This window comes from Gymnodraco acuticeps, unplaced genomic scaffold (genome assembly GCF_902827175.1).
Source record: "Gymnodraco acuticeps unplaced genomic scaffold, fGymAcu1.1, whole genome shotgun sequence".
Lineage (NCBI taxonomy): Eukaryota > Metazoa > Chordata > Actinopteri > Perciformes > Bathydraconidae > Gymnodraco > Gymnodraco acuticeps.
The window spans coordinates 852197-873563 of NW_022990559.1; the positions used below are offsets into that span (position 1 = coordinate 852197).

At 40.5% G+C, this 21367-nt stretch overlaps 1 protein-coding gene across 2 annotated transcripts in view; it reads right to left on the bottom strand.

Annotated features, from left to right (window-relative positions):
- Positions 1-9180: 9180 nt before the first annotated feature.
- pdgfc (platelet derived growth factor c) overlaps positions 9181-21367 on the bottom strand; it is a 45386-nt gene continuing 33199 nt past the window's right edge. Inside the window, exons 3-6 of one of the 2 annotated variants that reach the window (XM_034227635.1) lie at positions 20118-20298; positions 11923-12130; positions 10848-11065; positions 9181-10241 (exon numbers count right to left, since the gene is read on the bottom strand). In XM_034227635.1, coding sequence (XP_034083526.1) covers positions 10128-10241; positions 10848-11065; positions 11923-12130; positions 20118-20298 — 721 coding nt within the window. In that variant the 3' untranslated portion in view covers positions 9181-10127. Of the gene's footprint in view, positions 10242-10847; positions 11069-11922; positions 12131-20117; positions 20299-21367 lie in introns of both variants that reach the window. The other variant, XM_034227633.1, reaches the window with a different exon arrangement.

The following is a 21367-nucleotide window of genomic DNA, read 5'->3' on the forward strand; positions in this document are numbered from 1 at the left end:
TTGTGCTTTTTTTTTCTCCCAGTGACCACATCAGTCGATCTTAAGAACTGGCCCAGCGGTGCCCTGACATGAATGGGACATTTAGAGGACTGCTGACTGGGACCTGTGTTGTGCCTCACATGTGGTCTGTGACCCTCATTTCAAACAGTGTCGAAAAAAGAAAACAGGATCTGTAAACCGGTTGACTCGGCCCATTTGTGCGTGTGACTCAAAGTGAGGCAATGGGGCAAATCCAGGCGTGGAGGAAAGAAAATATGTCATTCATGGTCAGAGTCTCCTGTGCCCTCTGCGCTTGATCCATGATCTGATGCTCGGCTCTTGAAGTGCAAAGCAAACGTGAAACCATAATCTTACACACTTTCCTGTAGGCTATGTATATTTTCCTCCTACTGTGAAACTAACATTATACAGACAAAGAGGCCCTCAGTGAATTTCACAGATTTAACTAAAGATGTTAGCTTTCTTTCAAAATCACAATTTCACAAAGAGATACCGTGATTAGAAACAGTTCCTCCTTATTTAACTTTGTGAAATGTATGCCGAGGTTGTTACTTTAGGGCATTTTTTCACTTCTGAGAACTTTGTAGATAACAACGACAATTAGTTCCGCATCCATTTAAGAAACTAGCTTCTATAAAAACGTAGAATTTACATGGTATTGTGCATATTTTCTTCATTATTTCTCTCATGTTTTGAGAGGTCTTCCATGCAGTGCAGATTAAAATACTCGTACACATCTGTAAAGTAACACTACCTGAAAGAGTCTTGTACCTTGTCACCTTTTCACCAAGTGGCATTAGAAGCCATCCATCTCTGTCTAGCGTCTGACAGAGGGCCCTTATTGTGGCTAATACTCAGATGTAAAGCTAACATGGTGCGGGCACTTTCCCTCTGAGGAGCATGTCCCGACTAGCTGAGTAAAGGAAGGAGTCAGAGTGGCTACCTCAAGAAGACCTGACATTGTCAAAGTCAAAAGTCAAAGTCAAAGTCGGCTTTATTGTCAAAATTACTACATGTGTTATACATCCAGAAATCTCAAGATACCGTTTTCCGCAGTCCCACAGTGTGACATATAAAACAAAAATAAAAAGGGCCTAGATAAACGGGGTATACAATTTAAAATGTTAATTTAAAATGTTCAAAAGTACAGTTTCAGTGCAGTAGCAGCAGAGATGGTCAGAAAAGTGACTGGTGCTGGATGATGGAAGGTTGTGTGTGTGTGTGTGTGTGTGTGTGTGTGTGTGTGTGTGTGTGTGTGTGTGTGTGTGTGTGTGTGTGTGTGTGTGTGTGTGTGTGTGTGTGTGTGTGTGTGTGTGTGTGTGTGTGTGTGTGTGTGTGTGTGTGTGTGTGTGTGTGGGGGGGGGGGGGGGGTTAAAGTCCAGGACCATTTGGGGCAGGGGGGAAAGGTGGGAGGCAGGGTGGAGAGTTCAGGGGAGAGAGATGTCAGAGAGGGGGGAGAGAGGGAGGGAGGGGCAGAGGTTGTTCATCATAATATCATCATCTTGACATTAAAGTGTCACGTTTTTTTTTTCATTGTAACATGCAAACATTCAAACTGATTAGATTTGCTTCTATAACAAAGGGGTACATATTTAAAACTTTTACAATTTCTGGGTTAAAAAATAAAACTAGAATAAGACAACAGATGGACATGTTGCATTGAAGGCTTCCATACATTTGAATTGTGCAATTTTTCAATGAAAGTTGCAGCATGTAAAGTTGAGAGGCCATCCACTATCAAGTAAGATTAATATAATTCAGTTCTGTTCTCCTGTCAGCAGCTAGCACACCTTGTGACACATATCAACATTAAAACAAGGCAATGATGATGAAGCAAAATGTATGGTCACACTACAAAACATATCATTTAAAGAAAATACAAAACTGTTAATGTGTTTTTTAGAGGATAATAGGACACTAATGATCTATTTGTACACCCTGATGAGTCAGGGAGAGTGTGCTTGGATATCTGTCAGTGTCAGAGGACTGTTTGGATCCAGCTCCCACGGCAAGACCCCTGGGACATCATGTGACCTATACCCCCTCGGGTTTTATTGAGCACACATATGTCACCCATGTGACAACAACATATTAATCACCTATCAAGACACTGTCCATAATTAAAAGAGTAATTGGCAATTAACAGTTTATTTTGCATGCCCTCAATAACACCATTTATTTTAACATTTTACACAATTAATACAACAGTAGTGCTCACAGTTTGTGGCAATGTATAGGCTTTTCTAGAGAAGATGGTTGGACTCATTAGGAAAATAACAGGTCTTCAATCAATACAATCATTTATGCCATTATGCAAATCATTTGGGCCAGACACATCCTAAAAAAAGCCATAATGATGTCCTTCGCTAGACGTTTTCCTATTTTGCTGCAACATTAAAACATATGGTTGCTGTGGCTTGTGTAAAACTGAATTGCCTCGACCAAATTCTCTTGAATTCTCTGAGTGTTGAACCGGAGAATGTGTGTTCATTTTTATAAATCCTGGTTGACTGTTTTGGCTTGAAACTCAAGCATTTTTAGTGAAATACACAAACAAACAACAGCATTCCTTTCATGCCCTAGAATTTCTTATATTCTTGCACTTCAAAATATTACAATATGATGCCAAAAGGAGGCGAGTTGCCTTCCCTTTAGTTTAAATGTATCATTAGGGACCCACATAGTATTCCTCCAGACTTAGCAAAGCAAACTACCAATTAAATGGATGACACAGGAATCTTTGACTTTTGACCTCTCTCTCTGTTAAGGATGCATTTCCCTCATGGCCGTGGGCAGGATGGACGTCTGTGAGTAATAGCATCATCTGTGAGCGGCCTGTCAGAGCTCATCAGTCCCAGACCCTCGATATATCTACTGTACTACCACCATGTTCTGTGTGTGTGTGTGTACAGGAGATATGCTATCCAAGAATGTAGCTCTCACATGGCTGTCACTGGCCCAGATATGCTCAGGGGTAAAGTCACAGTGTGGTGACATTTGCTAAGCGATCTGAGAGGGAATTGATACACTTGAGGCGAGTGAGGTGACACATTTCCGATGCAATGCAATTTACACCTGATGACTTTTGAAAATGGTGCTATAGGATCCAAGGGATGACATTTATATTACTTCCGTTGAGTATATTACTCTTTTTTGCCTATGGTTTAGTTCTCTGAAATTGTTGTGTATACACTTACATGTTTGATTTATAGCAGGATGTTTAATGCATAGTGTATCATAAAGTTCAGAGTAAAAACCTTTCATCTTGGTGTGGCAACGTGGAGCGGTTAAATGCTAGACGTAATGAGGAGAAGAAGGCTGAACTGGGAGACATCTGTCAAATGATTCAACGTACAGTATATTTAACGTGGAGCATTTCTCTGCTGGGCTGCTTTGTAAAGGATTTCCTGACCCATGATTAACTACACTAAAGTCGAGGACCTTACATTCCCAGCAACAACAGCCAGTTCTCTAAAAACCGCTAATGCAGCACCCTATAATTATCAAAACATACCATGCACCATTCAGTTTGGTCTTTCCCTCTGTATACTGTGAATCAATTAGGGATGCTGGAGTTGTCATCTGGTAGAGTCAGTGCTGAAACACCCAGCACTGTTATAACAATCGATTCCCAGACTGCATGTTCAGATTTACAGGCAGTTGCAAGTAGCAGGAGATGGATTGTTGCAAATGTGAGAGCTCTGCAAAGGCTGCAGTGAATCTCCCAAGGTTTCCTCTTGTACTGTGGATACAACGTGTGACTTGGAGGGAAATTGAGTAGCGCTGTTACACATATATTTCTGGACCATTAGTACTTTTTACTGCAACATGATGAAGTTTCACACTGCATATGCCTTGTTTGCAGGGACATTTGGACCTTTTCAATGTTCAACTAGTTGCCTGTTTTTTTCTTCCTTTCTTCTGTCTTGGGAAATAACAGCTTATCTGTGCTTAATTTTTTTCACTTTTATTGTTGTTACATAGTACAGGTACTATGTAACAAAATGGTTTCTCTGCATTTGACCCATCCTAGTGTTAGTAGCAGTGGGCTGCCATTATGAACGGCGCCCGGGGATAATTGTGACTTGGCACATCCATACACAGGTACAGCTGACTAAGTGCTGGCAGCAAGGTGTGACCGATGGTTTTATTAGGAGCATGCTAACAGCACTTGGATGCCACATCAGGGGAAACACTCGAAGAAGAGATACAAAGCACAGAGGTCTCATGGAAAACAATGTGCCTATACAAAAACACTGCTTTGTCAATTTACGTTTTGGGGAAAACACATTTTATACCAGCTTTTTAAAGTATGGCTGATATGTTACATCAAACTGTGTGGAAGTCCACTTCCAGAGGAGCATAGTATATACTTGAGCCGATACATTAATTCCCCCAGAAGTCTTTTTTTTTTTTACCTCGTATGAAACCACATATCTAATTATAATCTGAGTTTAATTCAAGACTTCCATCCATCCATCTTCTCCCGCTTATCCGTGGTCGGGTCGCGGGGGTAGCAGTTCCAGCAGAGAGCCCCAAACGTTCCTTTCCCTGGCGACATCAACCAGCTCTGACTGGGGGATCCCAAGGTGCTCCCAGGCCAGCGAAGAGATATAATCCCTCCACCTGGTCCTAGGTCTACCCCTTGGTCTCTTCCCAGCTGGACGTGCCTGGAACACCTCCCTAGGGAGGCGCCCAGGTGGCATCCTTACTAGGTGCCCGAACCACCTCAACTGGCTCCTTTCGACGCGAAGGAGGAGCGGTTCAACTCCGAGTCCCTCCCGGATGACCGAACTTCTCACCTTATCCCTAAGGGAGACACCAGCCACCCTGCGGAGAAAACCCATCTCGGCCGCTTGTATCCGCGATCTCGTTCTTTCGGTCATGACCCATCCTTCATGACCATAGGTGAGGGTAGGAACGAAAATGGCCCGGTAGACAGAGAGCTTTGCCTTCTGGCTCAGCTCCCTTTTCGTCACAACGGTGCGGTAAAGCGACTGCAGTACCACTCCCGCTGCTCCGATTCTCCGGCCCATCTCACGCTCCACTGTTCCCTCACTCGAGAACAAGACCCTGAGATACTTGAACTCCTTCTCTTGGGGTAAGGACTCATTCCCTACTTGGAGTGGACAGTCCATCGGTTTCCTGCTGAGAACCATGGCCTCAGATTTGGAGGTGCTGATCTGATAATTCAAGACTTGAACTTTGTAATGTTAAAAAACATATTTATTTTAATCTATGATTGTTTTAGCAAACCTTACCAAGTGTTGTTGCCTAATCATTTTTTATTTTTATTATATTTTTTATTATATCATAACTTAATACTTTTTTTTAACATACATTAAGCTATGTGGCTCTTTCCTGCTGTAACGATGCACATTTCCCCTCTGTGGGACTAATAAAGTTATTCTGATTCTGATGTTGTTGTTGTGTTTTGTTTTTGTTTTAATTTACAATCTTAGCCATGTATTTAAAAACTGCAATCGTAATGGGGAGGAAAAGGTGTTTCCCTCGAAATGTAATTGAATGCTGGTTTTATGGGAATGTCATCTTGTGGGAGACAGGGATCATACAAATACAACAACACCTAATTGTCAGAGTCAAATCCAAAGTCAGCTTTCATTAAAGTTACATTAACATTGATATATTTAAAAATAATAGATATGAACTTATAAAAAGTGCTTTCTAGGATTTCTTGTGTTAATGGGAAATGACAAAGATAAGTGGAAACTGCAAGACCACAGTAATGGCTGCCAAAGTGCTGCTGGTTGAGATTTGAGAGAGGACCAGAAGGTTGTTAAGCTCTTGGGAACAGAAACTGTGACAGATGGAGTTTATTACCAATATTGTGCAAAACAAGCAGCAAGGAAGCAAGTGAGCAAACTTGAAAATATAGGGTTGTGGCATTCTCATATACATTTGCCAGTGTCCTATCAGAAATAAAAATGCAATACTAATAACATTACGGGAGGCAATTCAATCCCAGACTATGAAATAATTGTTTGTGTTACATTTCCCTTTTTGCGGCGGCAGTAGGTCAGTCTCACTTGGCCATGGAAAAGAAAGGTTGCGGTTCACGTCCTGATCGTGTGTATAAAGACAGTGGACAATTGAAAACTGTCCCCCCTAGGGGATCAATAAAGGTTTATCTTCTTCTTTTACTTTTAATTCTCTGAGATTATCATATTGCCAGGATCTTGGAAATTCGCCATCAGGGACATATTCATTTTCAACTTTAGTGCATGATTCATTTAAAATAATGTCGATGAGCAGGAGAGGATATAGCAGATAGAATAAAAAAAACAATGCAACCTCCACAATTTCCATTGACAGCAAAATGCCAGGGACAACTCTGACGTCTGTGAAGTACTGTGTTGAGTTTGCATTTCTTATTTTCTCAAATGATTTGAAAAGGTGTAGGAGGCTCTATCTCTGCAGCTATTCAAACGATCAGAGGAAAGGTCAAACCTGGAATATATTAGATGTTAGTTCTGTGATTTTATGAAACAAGTCTTTGTAGGAGGAGATGTTGGAGCTGAGTGTTGTGTGTTGATTGTGGAGATGAGTCATGTGTAGCGGAGGCAGAAAGAAACCACCAATGTGCCTCAATCTTTTGTTAGAGCAAGTAAAACCTTCTAAAGAAATAAAGGACATCAGCCTGATTCTGTGCTTGTTGCTATCTGTGTACCATTTTTGTGTTTGTATGCAATACCTTGTGAAATGTAAAGTGACAACGCTGGTTGGATTTCATGTTTCAAAAGTTGGCGTTTCTATATGCATTGCCCTTTTCTTTGTCTGATCAACCCACAAGTTGAGTAACACTTCTAAGTTGGGTGCAGGTTAAGAGTTTGGTTTTCCTAAGAGACAAAATGAATAAAAATCTAGTTTCTAACGTTAAGTAGAGACACTTTAATTGCACCGTGCTGCTGCGGTCTAGCATGACTGAGGCTACTTTGGTTTCACAGCGAAGGAGCAGTGGGTGAAGGGTGGAAGCGTCATGTGGTGGATTGTAGTTCCACACATCCCCACGCACGCATACACAAACACACTAGAAGAACCAGACCAATGGCCCACGCTGTGTGTCACATCTTGTGCCAGTGCAGTGAGGTTACCTCTGAAAAGAAACACTGCACTGACTTAGGAAGTCAGTCTGTTTAATATTATAAAAACCACACTGGGAACTGGGGGCCGGCAGGCTTATGTAGTAGCATCTGGCGTCACTGTAGATTCCTGCCAGAGCACACATTAGATCAGAATAATTGGCCAGGACAACAGCGGGAGATGGACAAATGAGAACCTCCTCCTGGGTGACCTGATGGCCGAGGGGATGCTTTAACAACGCTGCTCTGTGTCTGATAAGGAGCTTGTGAAATAAAGAAAACATGAATAATGCTTGAGGGTACGTTAATGTAATTTTAAAGTAATATAACAAAAAATTAAGTAACTCACATAGCTGTCAATGCATAATCTCCAATAACTAAAGATCACTCTGAAGGTTACTTTATTTGTTATTTAAATCCGAGTCAATTGATTCAAGAATGTGAACCTGTCCACACTACTTGGACATATCTTTTTCCCCTATGTTGATATTTTAGTAAAAATGTAGGCTCTTAAATGTCCCATTAAAACAGACGTGGATAATGAACTAAGTGCTATGTGCCAACCTACATCCTAAAGAACATCCTACATTTTGTTACATTTCTATGCAGATGATAGCATGCTAAAACTTTACAACAAAACCTACCCCTTTATTGTAGCTCCTCAATGTTTACATCATGATTAAACATGCTGTTGAAATAATGTCCCTTGACTTTGTTATAAAATGTTTTAGATTTTCATTGAAGAACTTGTAATCTGGATTTAGATGAATGCATGAATGCTATGAAGTCAAAATAACGTATTGTTAAAAAATCCTCTGTGTTGTCCTTCTCTTGCGTTACAGTAGGTCATACCCCCCTTCCCATACTATTTTCCGTCAAAATTGACCGGTGTGTTTTGCACAGTGATATCTCTGGAACCCTTTATCCAATTTTGATGGTTGACATCTCATTTGAACAGTCAATGCAAGTAGAATCAAGGGGTGACAGACAGAACGACAACAGGGGGGAATTTCATGTTATAATTTTGCAGTAAGTTCAAAGATAGTGCTTACTGTACAAAATGCTTGCCATGTAGGCTGTGTTTACTGGAGATGGAAATGCGTTAATTGGCGTTGTAGCTGAGATTCTTCCCGTTCCAATGATGTATGGGATGTATTGATTTGATACAAGCAAGTCAGTGTTTCATTGTGTACTTTCAACTAAAGTATATGGTCCGGACCCACCGGTGGGCCCATCAAGTTCAGCCTTCACTGCATTCACTGTGATGAATATAAAATAAGACACTGATACTGTTTTCCTCAATGAACATTTAGAGAGAAATACATATTCTCCCTCAGGGGCCTCTTCCTGGTCTGTTGACTGTTGGTCAGGCTCATAGTCTGGATCGCTGTTGTCTTCCATTTCTGAGACATCGTCCTCTATTTCTGGTTCATTCTCCTCTTCAAAACATTTGTACAGAGCCTCTAATCGGTCGCCTACTCATTGTGTCAATGAGTCAAATCAAATGTGAGCAAGGCACAAATATAACTGCATGAGAGACAGTAATGGAGGGGCATTTATTGCGAGAAAGTGAGAGATGTTTCTTTGTCGAGGGGCACAGAGCTCGCACCTGTGAGAACAGCGCGAGAAAGTGAGAGGAAAGAAAATCAGATTGATGATTCCAGGCATAATTCAAACACAATGAATTTAAACTAACAATGATGTTTCTACTTAGATGAATAATGGACTGGTAATGTTGGTTCTTGTGTCACATTTCTGCAATAGTTTTCGGCTTATTTGAATTATCATCTTTGCTTCAGGTCTTCCTTATCAGCCTTTTATCCACTACTTACCTATACTAGTAGCATTATGAAAACTCCATTAAGAATGATACAAATCTAGTTTATTTCAGTGACGTCCAGCATTGGTAATGTTGCGTTAGGACTACATGCAACCATTGTTTAAAAAAAAGAAAAGATTTATATAATTTCTCTGTTTCTGTTTCACGAATCTCAAGTAATATACCCAAAACTAAAAATGGAAGAATTTATTTTTGACTTTCAATACAATGAAATACACAAACAGTTATCGCAAAGGCAGAGATAAATAACTTTGGCATATAGAAATTGAAAACCATCCATAACACAATGGCAATGTAAGATGAGTAAGAATGAAAACGGGAGGCCTATACTACTTTACAGTGACATATGTAGCAAAAAAGAAAACATTTTGGACCTACATTTCCCTTTAATTAAACAAATAAATATTGAATATGAACAATCTCAAACATAGCAAGAGTTGCCTCACGTTCCTGAAGCAAGCAGATTTGAGATACATGAGAAGGGTCGAAATGTAACGACCAGCTGATTCTACATGTGCAACTATTATTTTTCTCTTTGAGAATCTTTGGCAGAAAAGGCACAACGGTCGAAAGGAAATGTAAGTGAATTATTTACACATTAAACAGTCTGATTAGCAAGACGCTTTAGCAACACTGTGGCTGCAGATTAAATCTGTGGTGATACAAGAGGGGAGCAAAAGAAAACTGCTCATGACGAAGGACCGTTCTTCGCCTCAATGATAATAATAGAGGAGCAGAGGGAGTAAGGCAGCTGGAGCCAGCTCGCTTATAGACATAAAAAAAGTACTCGAACAAAGAAGCTCCCATTTTCCATGACACTATCAGCCCACACTAGCTGAACCTTTAAAGAGACCTCAAGAAGAGGAAAAAGCACCTCAATGTTCATATCTCTGAAAAAGTGTTCAGAGCACAATGGTAATAGTCTAGATCTGCTCCAGTGAATTGTTGTGTCTCTAAAATGCACTCAGAGCACACTATTGGTATTCCACAGCAGTCAAATCCATTCAGCAGACTTATTAGATTCCAGTCTGTTCCGTTTTATCCAATTAGCGAAAGGACAATAGGATGAAGGGACAATCTTGTTAGCTCCCAGTGGAAGTGGATGAGATACAGAATGTTGCAACAGCTGCAGAGGTTCATTTCTAATGACCTGTGCGATTCTGGTGGCAGCTATTACACGAGTGAGGTCAGTCCCAGTCATCTTTACACACACAGGCACACTCCTCATGGTGCTCCAGGAGGACATCAGTCATGGACTTCTGCAGGCCTTTGACACCGCTTCGATGTTTCAACAGTAGAACCTGTCAAAGAGGAAGATGCTTTAGTAAGCGGCTGGACATCAAGCACTTGCACAAAACAATAATTGTCCAAAGAGTTATGACAATGCCAGTGACATCAATTCTGAAATCCCAAACCGTACGTGATATTTCAATTTCATTCATTTAGAAGCCTGAATTATGAAACTAGAGAGGGAGATGGCAAAGCTAACAGCTTTAATAGAGGGAGAATGTCAAATGTTGATGAATCATTGGTGCTACAGTTGACTGCCTGAACCAGCTTGCAGGCTTCGATATATTTCATGGACTCACCACATTTCAGCATGAATGTGCTCAACATTTTTTATTTTGATGAATTAATTACATTATGCTGTAAATTGTGTGCAATATTGGTTAAAGAATGAAAGTTGGAAAGGCCACACATGTTTTTTTATTATATAAAACCATACATAGGCCTATGTAAGCCAGCATACCCAGCCCTGTTCTTTGCTGTCCTCTTGTCATTGTATCATTTAACCTTTACACATGTTTGCTACTGAAATGGAATTCCTTGAACAGCTGAACTTGTAAATGTCTGAAAATGTATAAAAATGTTCTATGTCCCTCGTATTTCATAAAGTTAATATTCACCTCATGGTATTTCTTTGTGACCCTGGCAGGAACACACTGACAGTCGAAGCAGCGGTGAGAGCAGCAGGCACAGTTTCCACCACAGCGCTTCACCAGGAGGCAGCTCGGCCAGAAAATGGCATCTGTCCTCTTCAACTCCTCACGCAAGGAAACAGAGAAGTTTCGTGGGGTGCAGCTGTACAATCGCACTTCCTCCCTCAACAGATTAAGATCAGCTCCTCCTCAAAGACACAGAAAATACATGATCAAAATAATTTCCCTTTGAAATAATCTTTGCAACTTTCTTAAAGGTCACCTATTATGCAAAATCCACTTGTTCATGTCTCTTCTTCATCAACATGTGTCCCCTCTGTGGAAAGAGATTCTGAAAGTTTCAGGAAAAAACATTTGCTCACTTTTTGTCCCTGATCCATTTCTATAAAAACCTGTCTGAAAATGAGCTGATCAGATTTGTGGCCACTTTATGATGTCATAATGATTTGCTGGCTTGTGTAACCATTAGCCAATCACCAACCAAGGTAACCCCCACCCCCCACCACCTTATCACCTGAATCTCGTCCTAGAGCAGGGGTTCCCAAACTTTGCCATGCCAAGAACCCCCATATAGCATTATCGTCGGGCGGCAGCTCGATTCTGATTGGCTTGAAAAAAATATATATATATGAATAAGTAAAACATATTAAAAGGTTGGCATCAAAGGACACATAGATATGCAGTTATTAATTAAATAAAATAAAAATGTAACTTAAAACAACAAAAAAAATCCCCTTTCCCTCAAACTTTGCGTGACACCCCTGGTGCCTCCTGGCGGCCCCCCGGGGGGTCGGGGCCCCCACTTTGAAAAACACTGTCCTAGAGCACAGAGAATTAGCACTTTTGAAACAGGGCTGAAACAGAGGGGATTATGGGATGCTACAATTATCTGTTTGGTGTTTGGAGCCAAACAATTCAAAGACATGTTCTGTATATATCTGAGACCTATAATATATTGATGAAAAACAGTATAATAGGGGACCTTTAAATGTTTTGTCTCATGTAATGTCCATTGTGATGTATGAGTTTGAAAGTGTCCTACCTCTGGCCTTCTTATTGTGGAGGAAGGATTTCCCCAGCACATGCCACGTTGGTTTGTACAGCTCCTCCATATCCAGCTGCCATCGCTCCGGCTCCAGGAACTTCATGACCTCCTCCACGCTGTCCAGCCCTGCCACAGCCTCTGACAGCTCCTCAACCCCCTGCTGGGACGGGGGGATGACTGCGGGGACTTCGGGCTCTGATACACTCTGCAGGAAGGCAGATGAGATGGATAGAGACGGAAAATAAAGGTCATTCATTCAGCTAATACAGTAGGCGATTTATCCTTAAAGTTACACAGGATATAATGCTTCATCAACTTTTGATATATAGTTACTCTAAGAGAGAGACATATAATGCTTGTAGGAAAGACACAAACTGTAGCAAAGCCACGTTCTGCTTCAGGGTACTTACATAGCAGACCGGTTTGTATTACATACAAAAGCTTTAACAGGAAAATTACACAGAAGAAACAACTTTGTCAGCAGTGACAAGATGTCCTTATTTTGACAATGTGAAAAACAGTTGAGATATAAAAAGAAATTCTGCAATGGTTCATTTTAGGTCGTGGTAAAAATGTGTTTCGGCTCATTAAATGCTACAGTGGTTTGGACTTGAGTTGAACAGAAACCATGACCGTCCAGGCCATCTGGGATCCAATTTAAGCTCTGTGTGTTAGACCTGCTAATGTGTGGAAGGGTTGACTAAAGATTACAGACACACTGATGTTATGGAAAGCATCCACACATGCATTGACACTTTGGCAACTGAATCAGACATTTGAGAAAATATAAAACTACAACTTATTTATTGTTCAATTCTTGATGTAAACAACTGTCAACTGCCGGGAGACTGTGGGAAATATGAGTGTGTGCCTGCCTCAGTGAAAAAACATGTCGAGACAAAAAGGTCATCATGCATCTGAACTCCAATAAGGAATATATGATATCCAAAATAGTGTAATGCTTTGAGAGGGAAAATGTGATTTAATGGCATACAAAATTAAGTTGTCAAATGTTATCTCAACTGTCACCTTCTCTGCTTACTGTACTTTGCATTACATCATTTGTCCCTTTAGCTCCCTAAGCAGCAGTATTAGTTTTGGAATCCCAGCCCTCCAGGCTACAGCGTGCAGTCACAGAGAGAACGATACCTGGGGTGTCGGTCTTCCCACGAAAGAAGAGACACATCTGTTAAACCTTTCATCCGGCAATGCTGCGTTTGTCCAACGTGTCAGCTCGACGCTCGCTCTAATCTCATGTGACTGACAGGTAGAAGGCAACAATGTGACAGTTACAAAAATAAAAGAAACGTTCAGACATTGAAAACATCCGCTGCTGGCAGCTGCCTCTTTGAGCTTTTGGGGCATCAGACATGGTAGAAAAAAAGAAATGATACCAAGAATCTGAATCTTATATAATGCTATTTCATGTCACATATTGAAAGGTTATCCATCAAGTGGCTTACACTATTTTATTCCAAAGTGTTTTTCTTAATTAACCACCAGTAGAGCCAAGTATGCCTTTTACGGCCTGCCGAGACACAATTAGCATTGTTGGGATTTTTACATTGAATAAAAGGGGCAAGACATAACAACCAAGCTTTATTGACAGCAGAGGTCCATGCAATACAGACAAACTTAAGTCCCTTTGTCTTAGATTTTAAAATAAGATGCCAGTGGTTTGACATGGCTGCACCACAGGCTACAGAAATACAGCTGTGCCACATATTTCACTCACTCTAATGAGGCTGCCTTCATAACCACTGCACATATTTTGGTTTATTTGGCACCTTCTTAGGTAAACAGACCAAATGTGAAAATAAAACTCATGGAAAACGGACTGATCATATGTCCATCCATCCATATTCTCCCGCTTATCCGTGGTCGGGTCGCGGGGGTAGCAGTTCCAGCAGAGAGCCCCAAACGCTCCTCTCCCTGGCCACATCAACCAGCTCTGACTGGGGGATCCCAAGGCGCTCCCAGGCCAGCGAAGATATATAATCCCTCCACCTGGTCCTAGGTCTACCCCTCGGTCTCTTCCCAGCTGGACGTGCCTGGAACACCTCCCTAGGGAGGCGCCCAGGTGGTCATACAGTATGTAAAACCAGTAAATTAAAAAAAAGTTATTTCTCTGAGCAGAGTTTTTCCAGACAACAGAAAAAAGTTGTGATTCCTATTAGTCGAGTGTTGGCGGTGGCTTACAGCGCGGACTGGAAGCCATTAACAGCTTGTGAATGTTGATGGTGCAACACTCCCCCAATTAGCGGCACAGTGAAAGCTCAGCTCCAGATAAAGAAGCCAAGCTATTCTTCAGAGACACATCAGCATGGTGTTAATACATATATAAGAAGCAGATGAGAGCTCCTGTTTAAGACATTCACAAACAAAGTACTTAAATGGACCACCAACTTGACATGACATGTTTTACACATTAGGAATTGATGAGCACATATGGTATTGGCATAAGCTGAAACAAGTTGGTTTATACATTTAGATAGATGATTTGACACATTTAGATACATATTGAATGTATTCCAAGATGTAAGAGTTTGAGTTATATGGTGAAAACAATCAAAATAGCTTAAAAGCTCTAAATGTGATGCTGTTTTGCATTAATTAGGCAGTGATGACATGATGTTGAGATGACAGATGTATTTTGGAACCGGGTCGGTCCAGGTCCTGTTGCAGGTATTGTCTTACGGACAAGGTGTCCGACAACATGAATTATGAATCTATTAGTCTTCTTCATAAAAAATGGTGCACAATAATGTAACAGTGGCCAACACTGTGTCGGCTATTTTAAGTTCCTTTTGTTTCTAAGAGGTTGATGTTATGTATTTAGTGATGGTAATCCCTATCTCACATGGTAAGCACAAATGCCTGATTGCTGATGTTGACCCTTTATTTTCTAATTCTGCATAGAATGTATTTTAGAGCTCTATTTGTCTTTCTGTCTTGTCTGTGTTTTGTCTGTTGTAACTTCGTTCATGCTGCCCTTCTTGGCCAGGTCACTCTTGGAAAAGAGATTTTAATCTCAATGAGTCTTTTCACCTGTTAAATAAAGGATATATAGAAATAGCTCACATATGTGTTTTTATATCTTTGCTAATGTGATTTAAGAGTTCTTAACTGCATTTAGAAAATGACTTTCCTGTTAGCTGCAGTCTATGTCCAATTGTATAAATAATAGGCAGACATTATTGAATTTATAGTAACATACTGCAATTTAAGCAGATACAAAGGCTGGATTTTGCGCAGGCAGCTTTTCACAAGAGTACAATGTACAACCGTTTTGAAAAGAGGCAACACAGCTTCCAATAGTCAAAAGCCGAATGTTTTTTATTCCGCTTGATGACCTTGGACAGAAGGTGTGAAAGCCTTTAATGGACCTGTTATCGCTGCCAAACTCTCTGAACCCCTCAAGAAATAACCTTATTTTCCAGCTCTGATTACTTCATTTTCAGCTCTCTTTGTTCTGACACAGGACAACCACACGCTCCTATTTCTGGTAACTACAATGACGGGTTCAGCTAACTATGTTGAGATGAGACTTCTGAAATAGCATCTTGGGAGAGCTCTGGAAAACAATATATTCTCCTTCATATGAAGTTGCAAACCACTTCCTTGCACAAGAGTAAGCAACAAGGTCTGTTGTGCGTGAAGAAAGTGTTGTTTACTCTCGCTTGCACTACACTACAATTTAGGTTGGTGTAAAAACAGACCTCAATTTCATAATGCCAACATCAAGCCTCTTGCACGTCTTTGCCATATGCTTTATTGCTACTGTCCTTTTTACCTCAATTCAGGTCGGAGTCTGTAAAACTCACTTCATTCCATTCAAATAAACAAAGCTGGTGGAGCGATCTCCATGCGTAGGTAGCAGCGGGATTTCATTCTGAATTGGGACCTCACAGAGACAATGATGTATGTTTTGTTTGCTCCTTCAAACCAGCACTCAACACCCCTCGTGCTCACTTCAACAGACTCCTTCTCTTCTATGTTTTAACAACCTCTTTGCCTCGCTCTTTTATGCTTCTCTCAAAATCTCTTCCTGTGAATTACAGACCGGGTCTTATTCCCCTCCCCCCTTGCCGTCGATGGAAGTGGTGGGGAGGAATTATTGCTTGTTTAAATATAAACTAAAGTGCCGGCCCCTGCGTGGCACGGGGTTCCAGTAGCTGCCGGTCGACCACAGAGGAAACAGAGTGCTGCTGTTATAGCGTGCTGCTTCTCTGTCAGAGGAAAGTTCAAAGGGAAGGCAGACTGAACGTGCAGAGGCCAAAGCTTCCTCCCCCCCCTCCCCCCTCTCATAGTTTCTACACCTTGGATTAGAAAGACAAACCCGGTCTCTTATTCCAGTAGAACTTTCTTTCTATAGCAGAGTAATGAAATTTGACTTTCAAAATCCAAAACATCCATTGCAGTGTGGGATGTATCATTTTGTATTTTCACATGGTAGGGCTGGGTATCAATGCGTTTATTGGGACCTACCTATTATGTGTTGAGTTTGTATGGAAAACTAGCAAATACAGCTGGATTATTTGATTCAGCCCGAATCTTTAGTGACTTCCTTGTGTACTGTTTGTGGAGTCCTTTACTTCAAACTAGTTCAAATATCTGACATGTATACCTGCAAACTATTGTCAAGCACCCATACGTTACTCAATGTTCAAGTTCAAGGTTCAAGGCTTTTATTGGTCATAGCTACAGTGTAGTAATGACGATGAAAATCTTAGGTCACAAGCTACACAATGTTGTTTTTGATTGATGTTTGCAATTATATTGCCTATGTTTGGCTAATATACTTTATTTCTGTATGGAATCATTTTATCATTATTCTTGGAAGAGAGTCATCAGGGGTTCTTCCTAACATGTTTTAGGGGGATTGTCCTTACCTTAATTGATGAGCAGGGGCGGACTGGGACTAAAAATCAGCACGGGACTCTCGACCGGCCCACTTCGGTACCGCCGGCTGTGCTAGTGACTTATCCGACCGGCCCAATTAGGTACCGCTAGTATATCCCGCTAGTGAATTGTCGACGGGAGGGGGGGGCTGCTAGTGACCTATCCGACTGGCCCATTTCGTCCGAACAGCCCACTTCAGTACTGGCCATCGGGATTCGTTCCGAACATCCCGATGGCCAGTCCACCACTGTTGATGAGGCTGTTGTATGAGTTATAAAGCCCTTTAATTTGTGCCTTGACATTTTGGAATAGTATTTACTTGATTAACTTCAGGGTGCCAAAACTATGGTAATGTATTAGCACTATGATTGAGACATTTCAAACAATGCAAAACATAATAATTAAGGGGGAAAATGTGTATTAAAAAGACAATGCTGAGGAATGTTCCGGCTCAAGACTATGGAGCAGACTGCTGCTTAAATAAAAAGAAAACCAATGAATTGTTCTTTAAATAACACTTTACTCCACTTCAGGGAATTTGAAATCGAACAACTCCTTGTTATAGTGACTTATTGGATTAATCCTTCTCCATTAGATAAAGCAAAGCCTTGCTCATGTATCTTACATCACAGTCTACTGAGCCTGTTGGGGAAAATATATGGTCCAATTCCATGCAATTCAATCATAACATGAAGAATATCCTCAGTGGAGATGAATAGAAGAATAAGTAACAGCTTTGATACCCAGCATGACACTCAGCATGGTAGTTGTGTTGTGTTTTAAGGGTGAAGAAAGCAAGCAACAATAATGTGTATAAAGGATGAGAGAACTAAAAAGCTTTTGAAGCATAAAACAAAGTTACAGACAGAATACAAAGTGCCATCAGTGACCTCAGTTGCCTATTTGTGCTTGTCAGATTTCCCAGTGCTGCAGGCCATTAGGGATTAATGAGGAGTAGAGATGTTTACTTAAAGCAAGTGAACAGAACTAAGACATGACAGGTTAAAACACGGCAGTCGTCTCTTCAGTTTATCTCAAGGCTTTTGTCTGTGAAAGCATCAGGGACGGAGGGATTGTGTCTGTGTGTGTGGTCTGAAGAGCAGGACAGAAACAGCTTGACAGTGAAAAATAATGTGGAATAGGGAGAGGCTGGATCGAGACAAAGATGGCAAGAAATACACAGGCGAAGAAGTCTTTCAGAAAATGTTGTCATGCATTTTTCACAGTAGTTATGCAAGCCTTTGTTGGAGGCACAACTGATCTGTCTCACTGATTAAAATAAAAAGGAAGGAGCCGAATCACTTTCTTTCTGATAAGGTAATCTTGACCTCCTTACGCAAATAGTCGGAGTGTTTTGTAATCCAACCTATGTACTGTAGCTGTACGCAGAAATATGCGCGTGGACATCTTGTATGCAGCTTAAAATGACATAAAGTATGTATGGGATTGATGCAACTGTACAAGAACAAAAACTGAATAAAAGACGATAACCCGGAGAACATTAACTAGATGGCAGGCTGAAAAGTGAAACATGATTTATTTTGATTATCAGGCTAATGTCGAACTGAGGTCAAGTACGAGGGAAGGAACTAAAGGAAGATGCTAATAAGACCATCTTCCTTTAGTGCCAGTCACATTTTGTTCTCTTGTAGGCTACCATAGCTGCAATTGTGACTTGAGCTTCCCACTGGTCTTTGCCAAAGCTTTTGATACACTGGAAAGTTTCAGTTTATGCCAAACATTTAAAGGGGGAATGGAAACAAAGATTCACAAGGGATGAAACTAGCATTTATAATCTACAGTATGTTACAGGAGACAAGAGGACAGGACAGAGCAGAAAGAAGAACAGGTTGTTTTGTGACTAAAATATATATTTAAGTCCTACACAAAGAGTCAAATAACATGGGTATCTTTGTGAAGTAGGGTACTGTTAAAATGCATGAAAGGGGATATTACTTCTGAGTTCTCAGTACTGTATGTGATGATAAAACATGGGGAAAGTGAGACGGACGGACAGCGGCCTGCCAATTTCCGACAAAGAAAGCACTTCTATCTCTTAATTCCTACTTTCATTTCAGAGGATTGAATGAATCCCCCTGAGGGTCAGAGGACCTCTTTGTGAACGTGAAGCCGTTTTATTTTCTCCATCACAAGCAACACAAAAGGTACATAGCAGGTTGTCAGGGTATGTGGTGTTATATAGAACATTAATATACAGTATATAAAGTAATTTAACACCTTATATAAAAGACTGACCCCAGAAAATGAGAAAATTACAGAGATATCGAGACCATTTGAACCTTAAAGATTGTTTTTCACTGTGTTCTGTGTAACGTTGTGGGACTATACCAGGGTCCATTATACACAATTTGAATCCTTAAAGGACAACTCAGACATGATATTAGTGTCTTACTGTAACTGTGCATTTGCAGAGATTGTGGACATTTTCTTTCATCTGCGTTTAAAGGGACCCTATTATGCTCATTTTAAGGTTTGATATTTTGTGTAAGATGGTGCAGGTGCCAGATGGTCTGAAGTGCTCAAACATAATTTATCCTTCAACAATGATTTAAACCTCTTGTACACATAAGCAGAAATGGATGATTGAATGTTAAGTCACCAAGTTATGTAACAACAAGCTAATAATTTTTAATTGTGCTTGCATGGAGGAGCCTTGCTTACTGGCATGGGAACTCCCTGAAGTTGGCAAAGAAGCAGCTAAGCGCTCAACATCTTAAAGGTCCTCTATTATACTGTTTTTCATCAATATATTACAGGTCTCAGATATATACAAACATGTCTCTGAAGTGTTTGGCTCCAAACACCAAACAGATCATTGCAGCATCCCATAATCCCCTCTGTTTCAGCCCTGTTTCCAAAGTGCTAATTCTCTGTCTGTTACTTTAGATGAGAATAAGGAGCCCCTCCCCACGCCCCTCTGAGAGAGATTTGGTTAAAAATAACACAATGGTGCTCTAGGAGGAGATCTAGGTGATAAGGTGGGTGGGGGGGTTACCTTGGTTGGTGATTGGCTAAAGGTTACACAAGCCAAAACATCGTTATGACATCATAAAGTGGTCAAAATCTGATCAGCTCATTTTCAGACAGGTTTTTATATAAATGGATCAGGACAATAAGTGAGTGGATCTTTGTTCCTGAAACTTTCAGAATCTCTTTACACAGAGGGGACACATGTTGATGTATACAAGACATGAAAAAGGGGATTTAGCATAATAGGTGACCTTTAAAATAAAAATTCTTAAACTCCAGACTATTGACACTGTACGTACCACAGGCAGAGGGGAGTAGCGGATGGAGAATCCCGGCTCAGAGGGGAAGTACTCATCAGACATGAAGCGGATCCTGATCTGACTGCCTTTGGAAGTGAGACTAGCTGGAGCCGACTGTGACCCACACCAGCGACCCAGGATGCTCTTCTCGGTCAGGTCCTCTAACTCCACAAAGTCGTACCTGGTGAAGTGAGACACACAAGGTGCAGAAACTGATTAGTTGAGTCTCACCAGACCCTGTTTAAACCTGATATAGACATGCATCATTTGTGGTCTGATCACAGGAGGATTGCTCTAATTACGTCTGTGCACAACTGGCATAAGAATGTGTGGCAACATCTCACTTATATTGTGCTGGAAATGATGAAGAAAAATATTAATTGCTTAAGATGTTTGACACTAAATTACATATCTCTGTGGGCCAGGGTTAGCCAATTGCGTTAATTGGCATCTTAGCAAAGTGCTCAGAGTTAATGTAAGGTCCTTCTGGTTAGCAGTGGTGCATTGTGTATTTGAAAGGTAAGAACAGATTATTACCACACTCTCAAACTGTGTTTCAGCATGTTGCCATCATGTTGTTTTCAGCCCTGCCTTACCCCTCTGAAGGTGAAATTGTTAATATCAGTAAAGCTGCACAGGGAAATAAAGTTTAACCTCATTAAAGAGAAGAAATAAAACAATTTACAATTACAAGTTGCTAGAGAGTTGTTTCTTATTTACTGCCTACATTAAATGAATAGAAATTAGCTGGATATTGCCGGGTGTATTGAGGACAAATCTCAGGTTGGTTGATAGTGCAGAATAAGCAGCTGCTCTACTGTTGAACTGTTGGTGCTGATGCAGCCTTTTGACAGGCCTATTACACTGATGCTACATGTTGTCATTGAAATATCGTTTTTAATTAAACATTGAGCTCATTTTACTGTATGTTGACTGTGTTGGTCTGTCAATCTCTGTACTTTTACTAATATACAAATTATAAGTTGTTTATTTGCTTAATATTCAACATGAACCAATTCTGCAATAATGTACTTTTATCTCAGCCATTTTCTATTTCTATTTCCACTTACAACAACTCAACCTCAATAACCTGACATTACCATATTAAATCATGTGATGAGTTTATATATGTATCTGGATCACAAGCAACCTATTCAATACCTACATAAATAATGATAAATAAAAAAATTCAGTACTGTGAATTGCACTAAACTAAATGCTGATATAAAATAAATTGAGTGAAATATCAT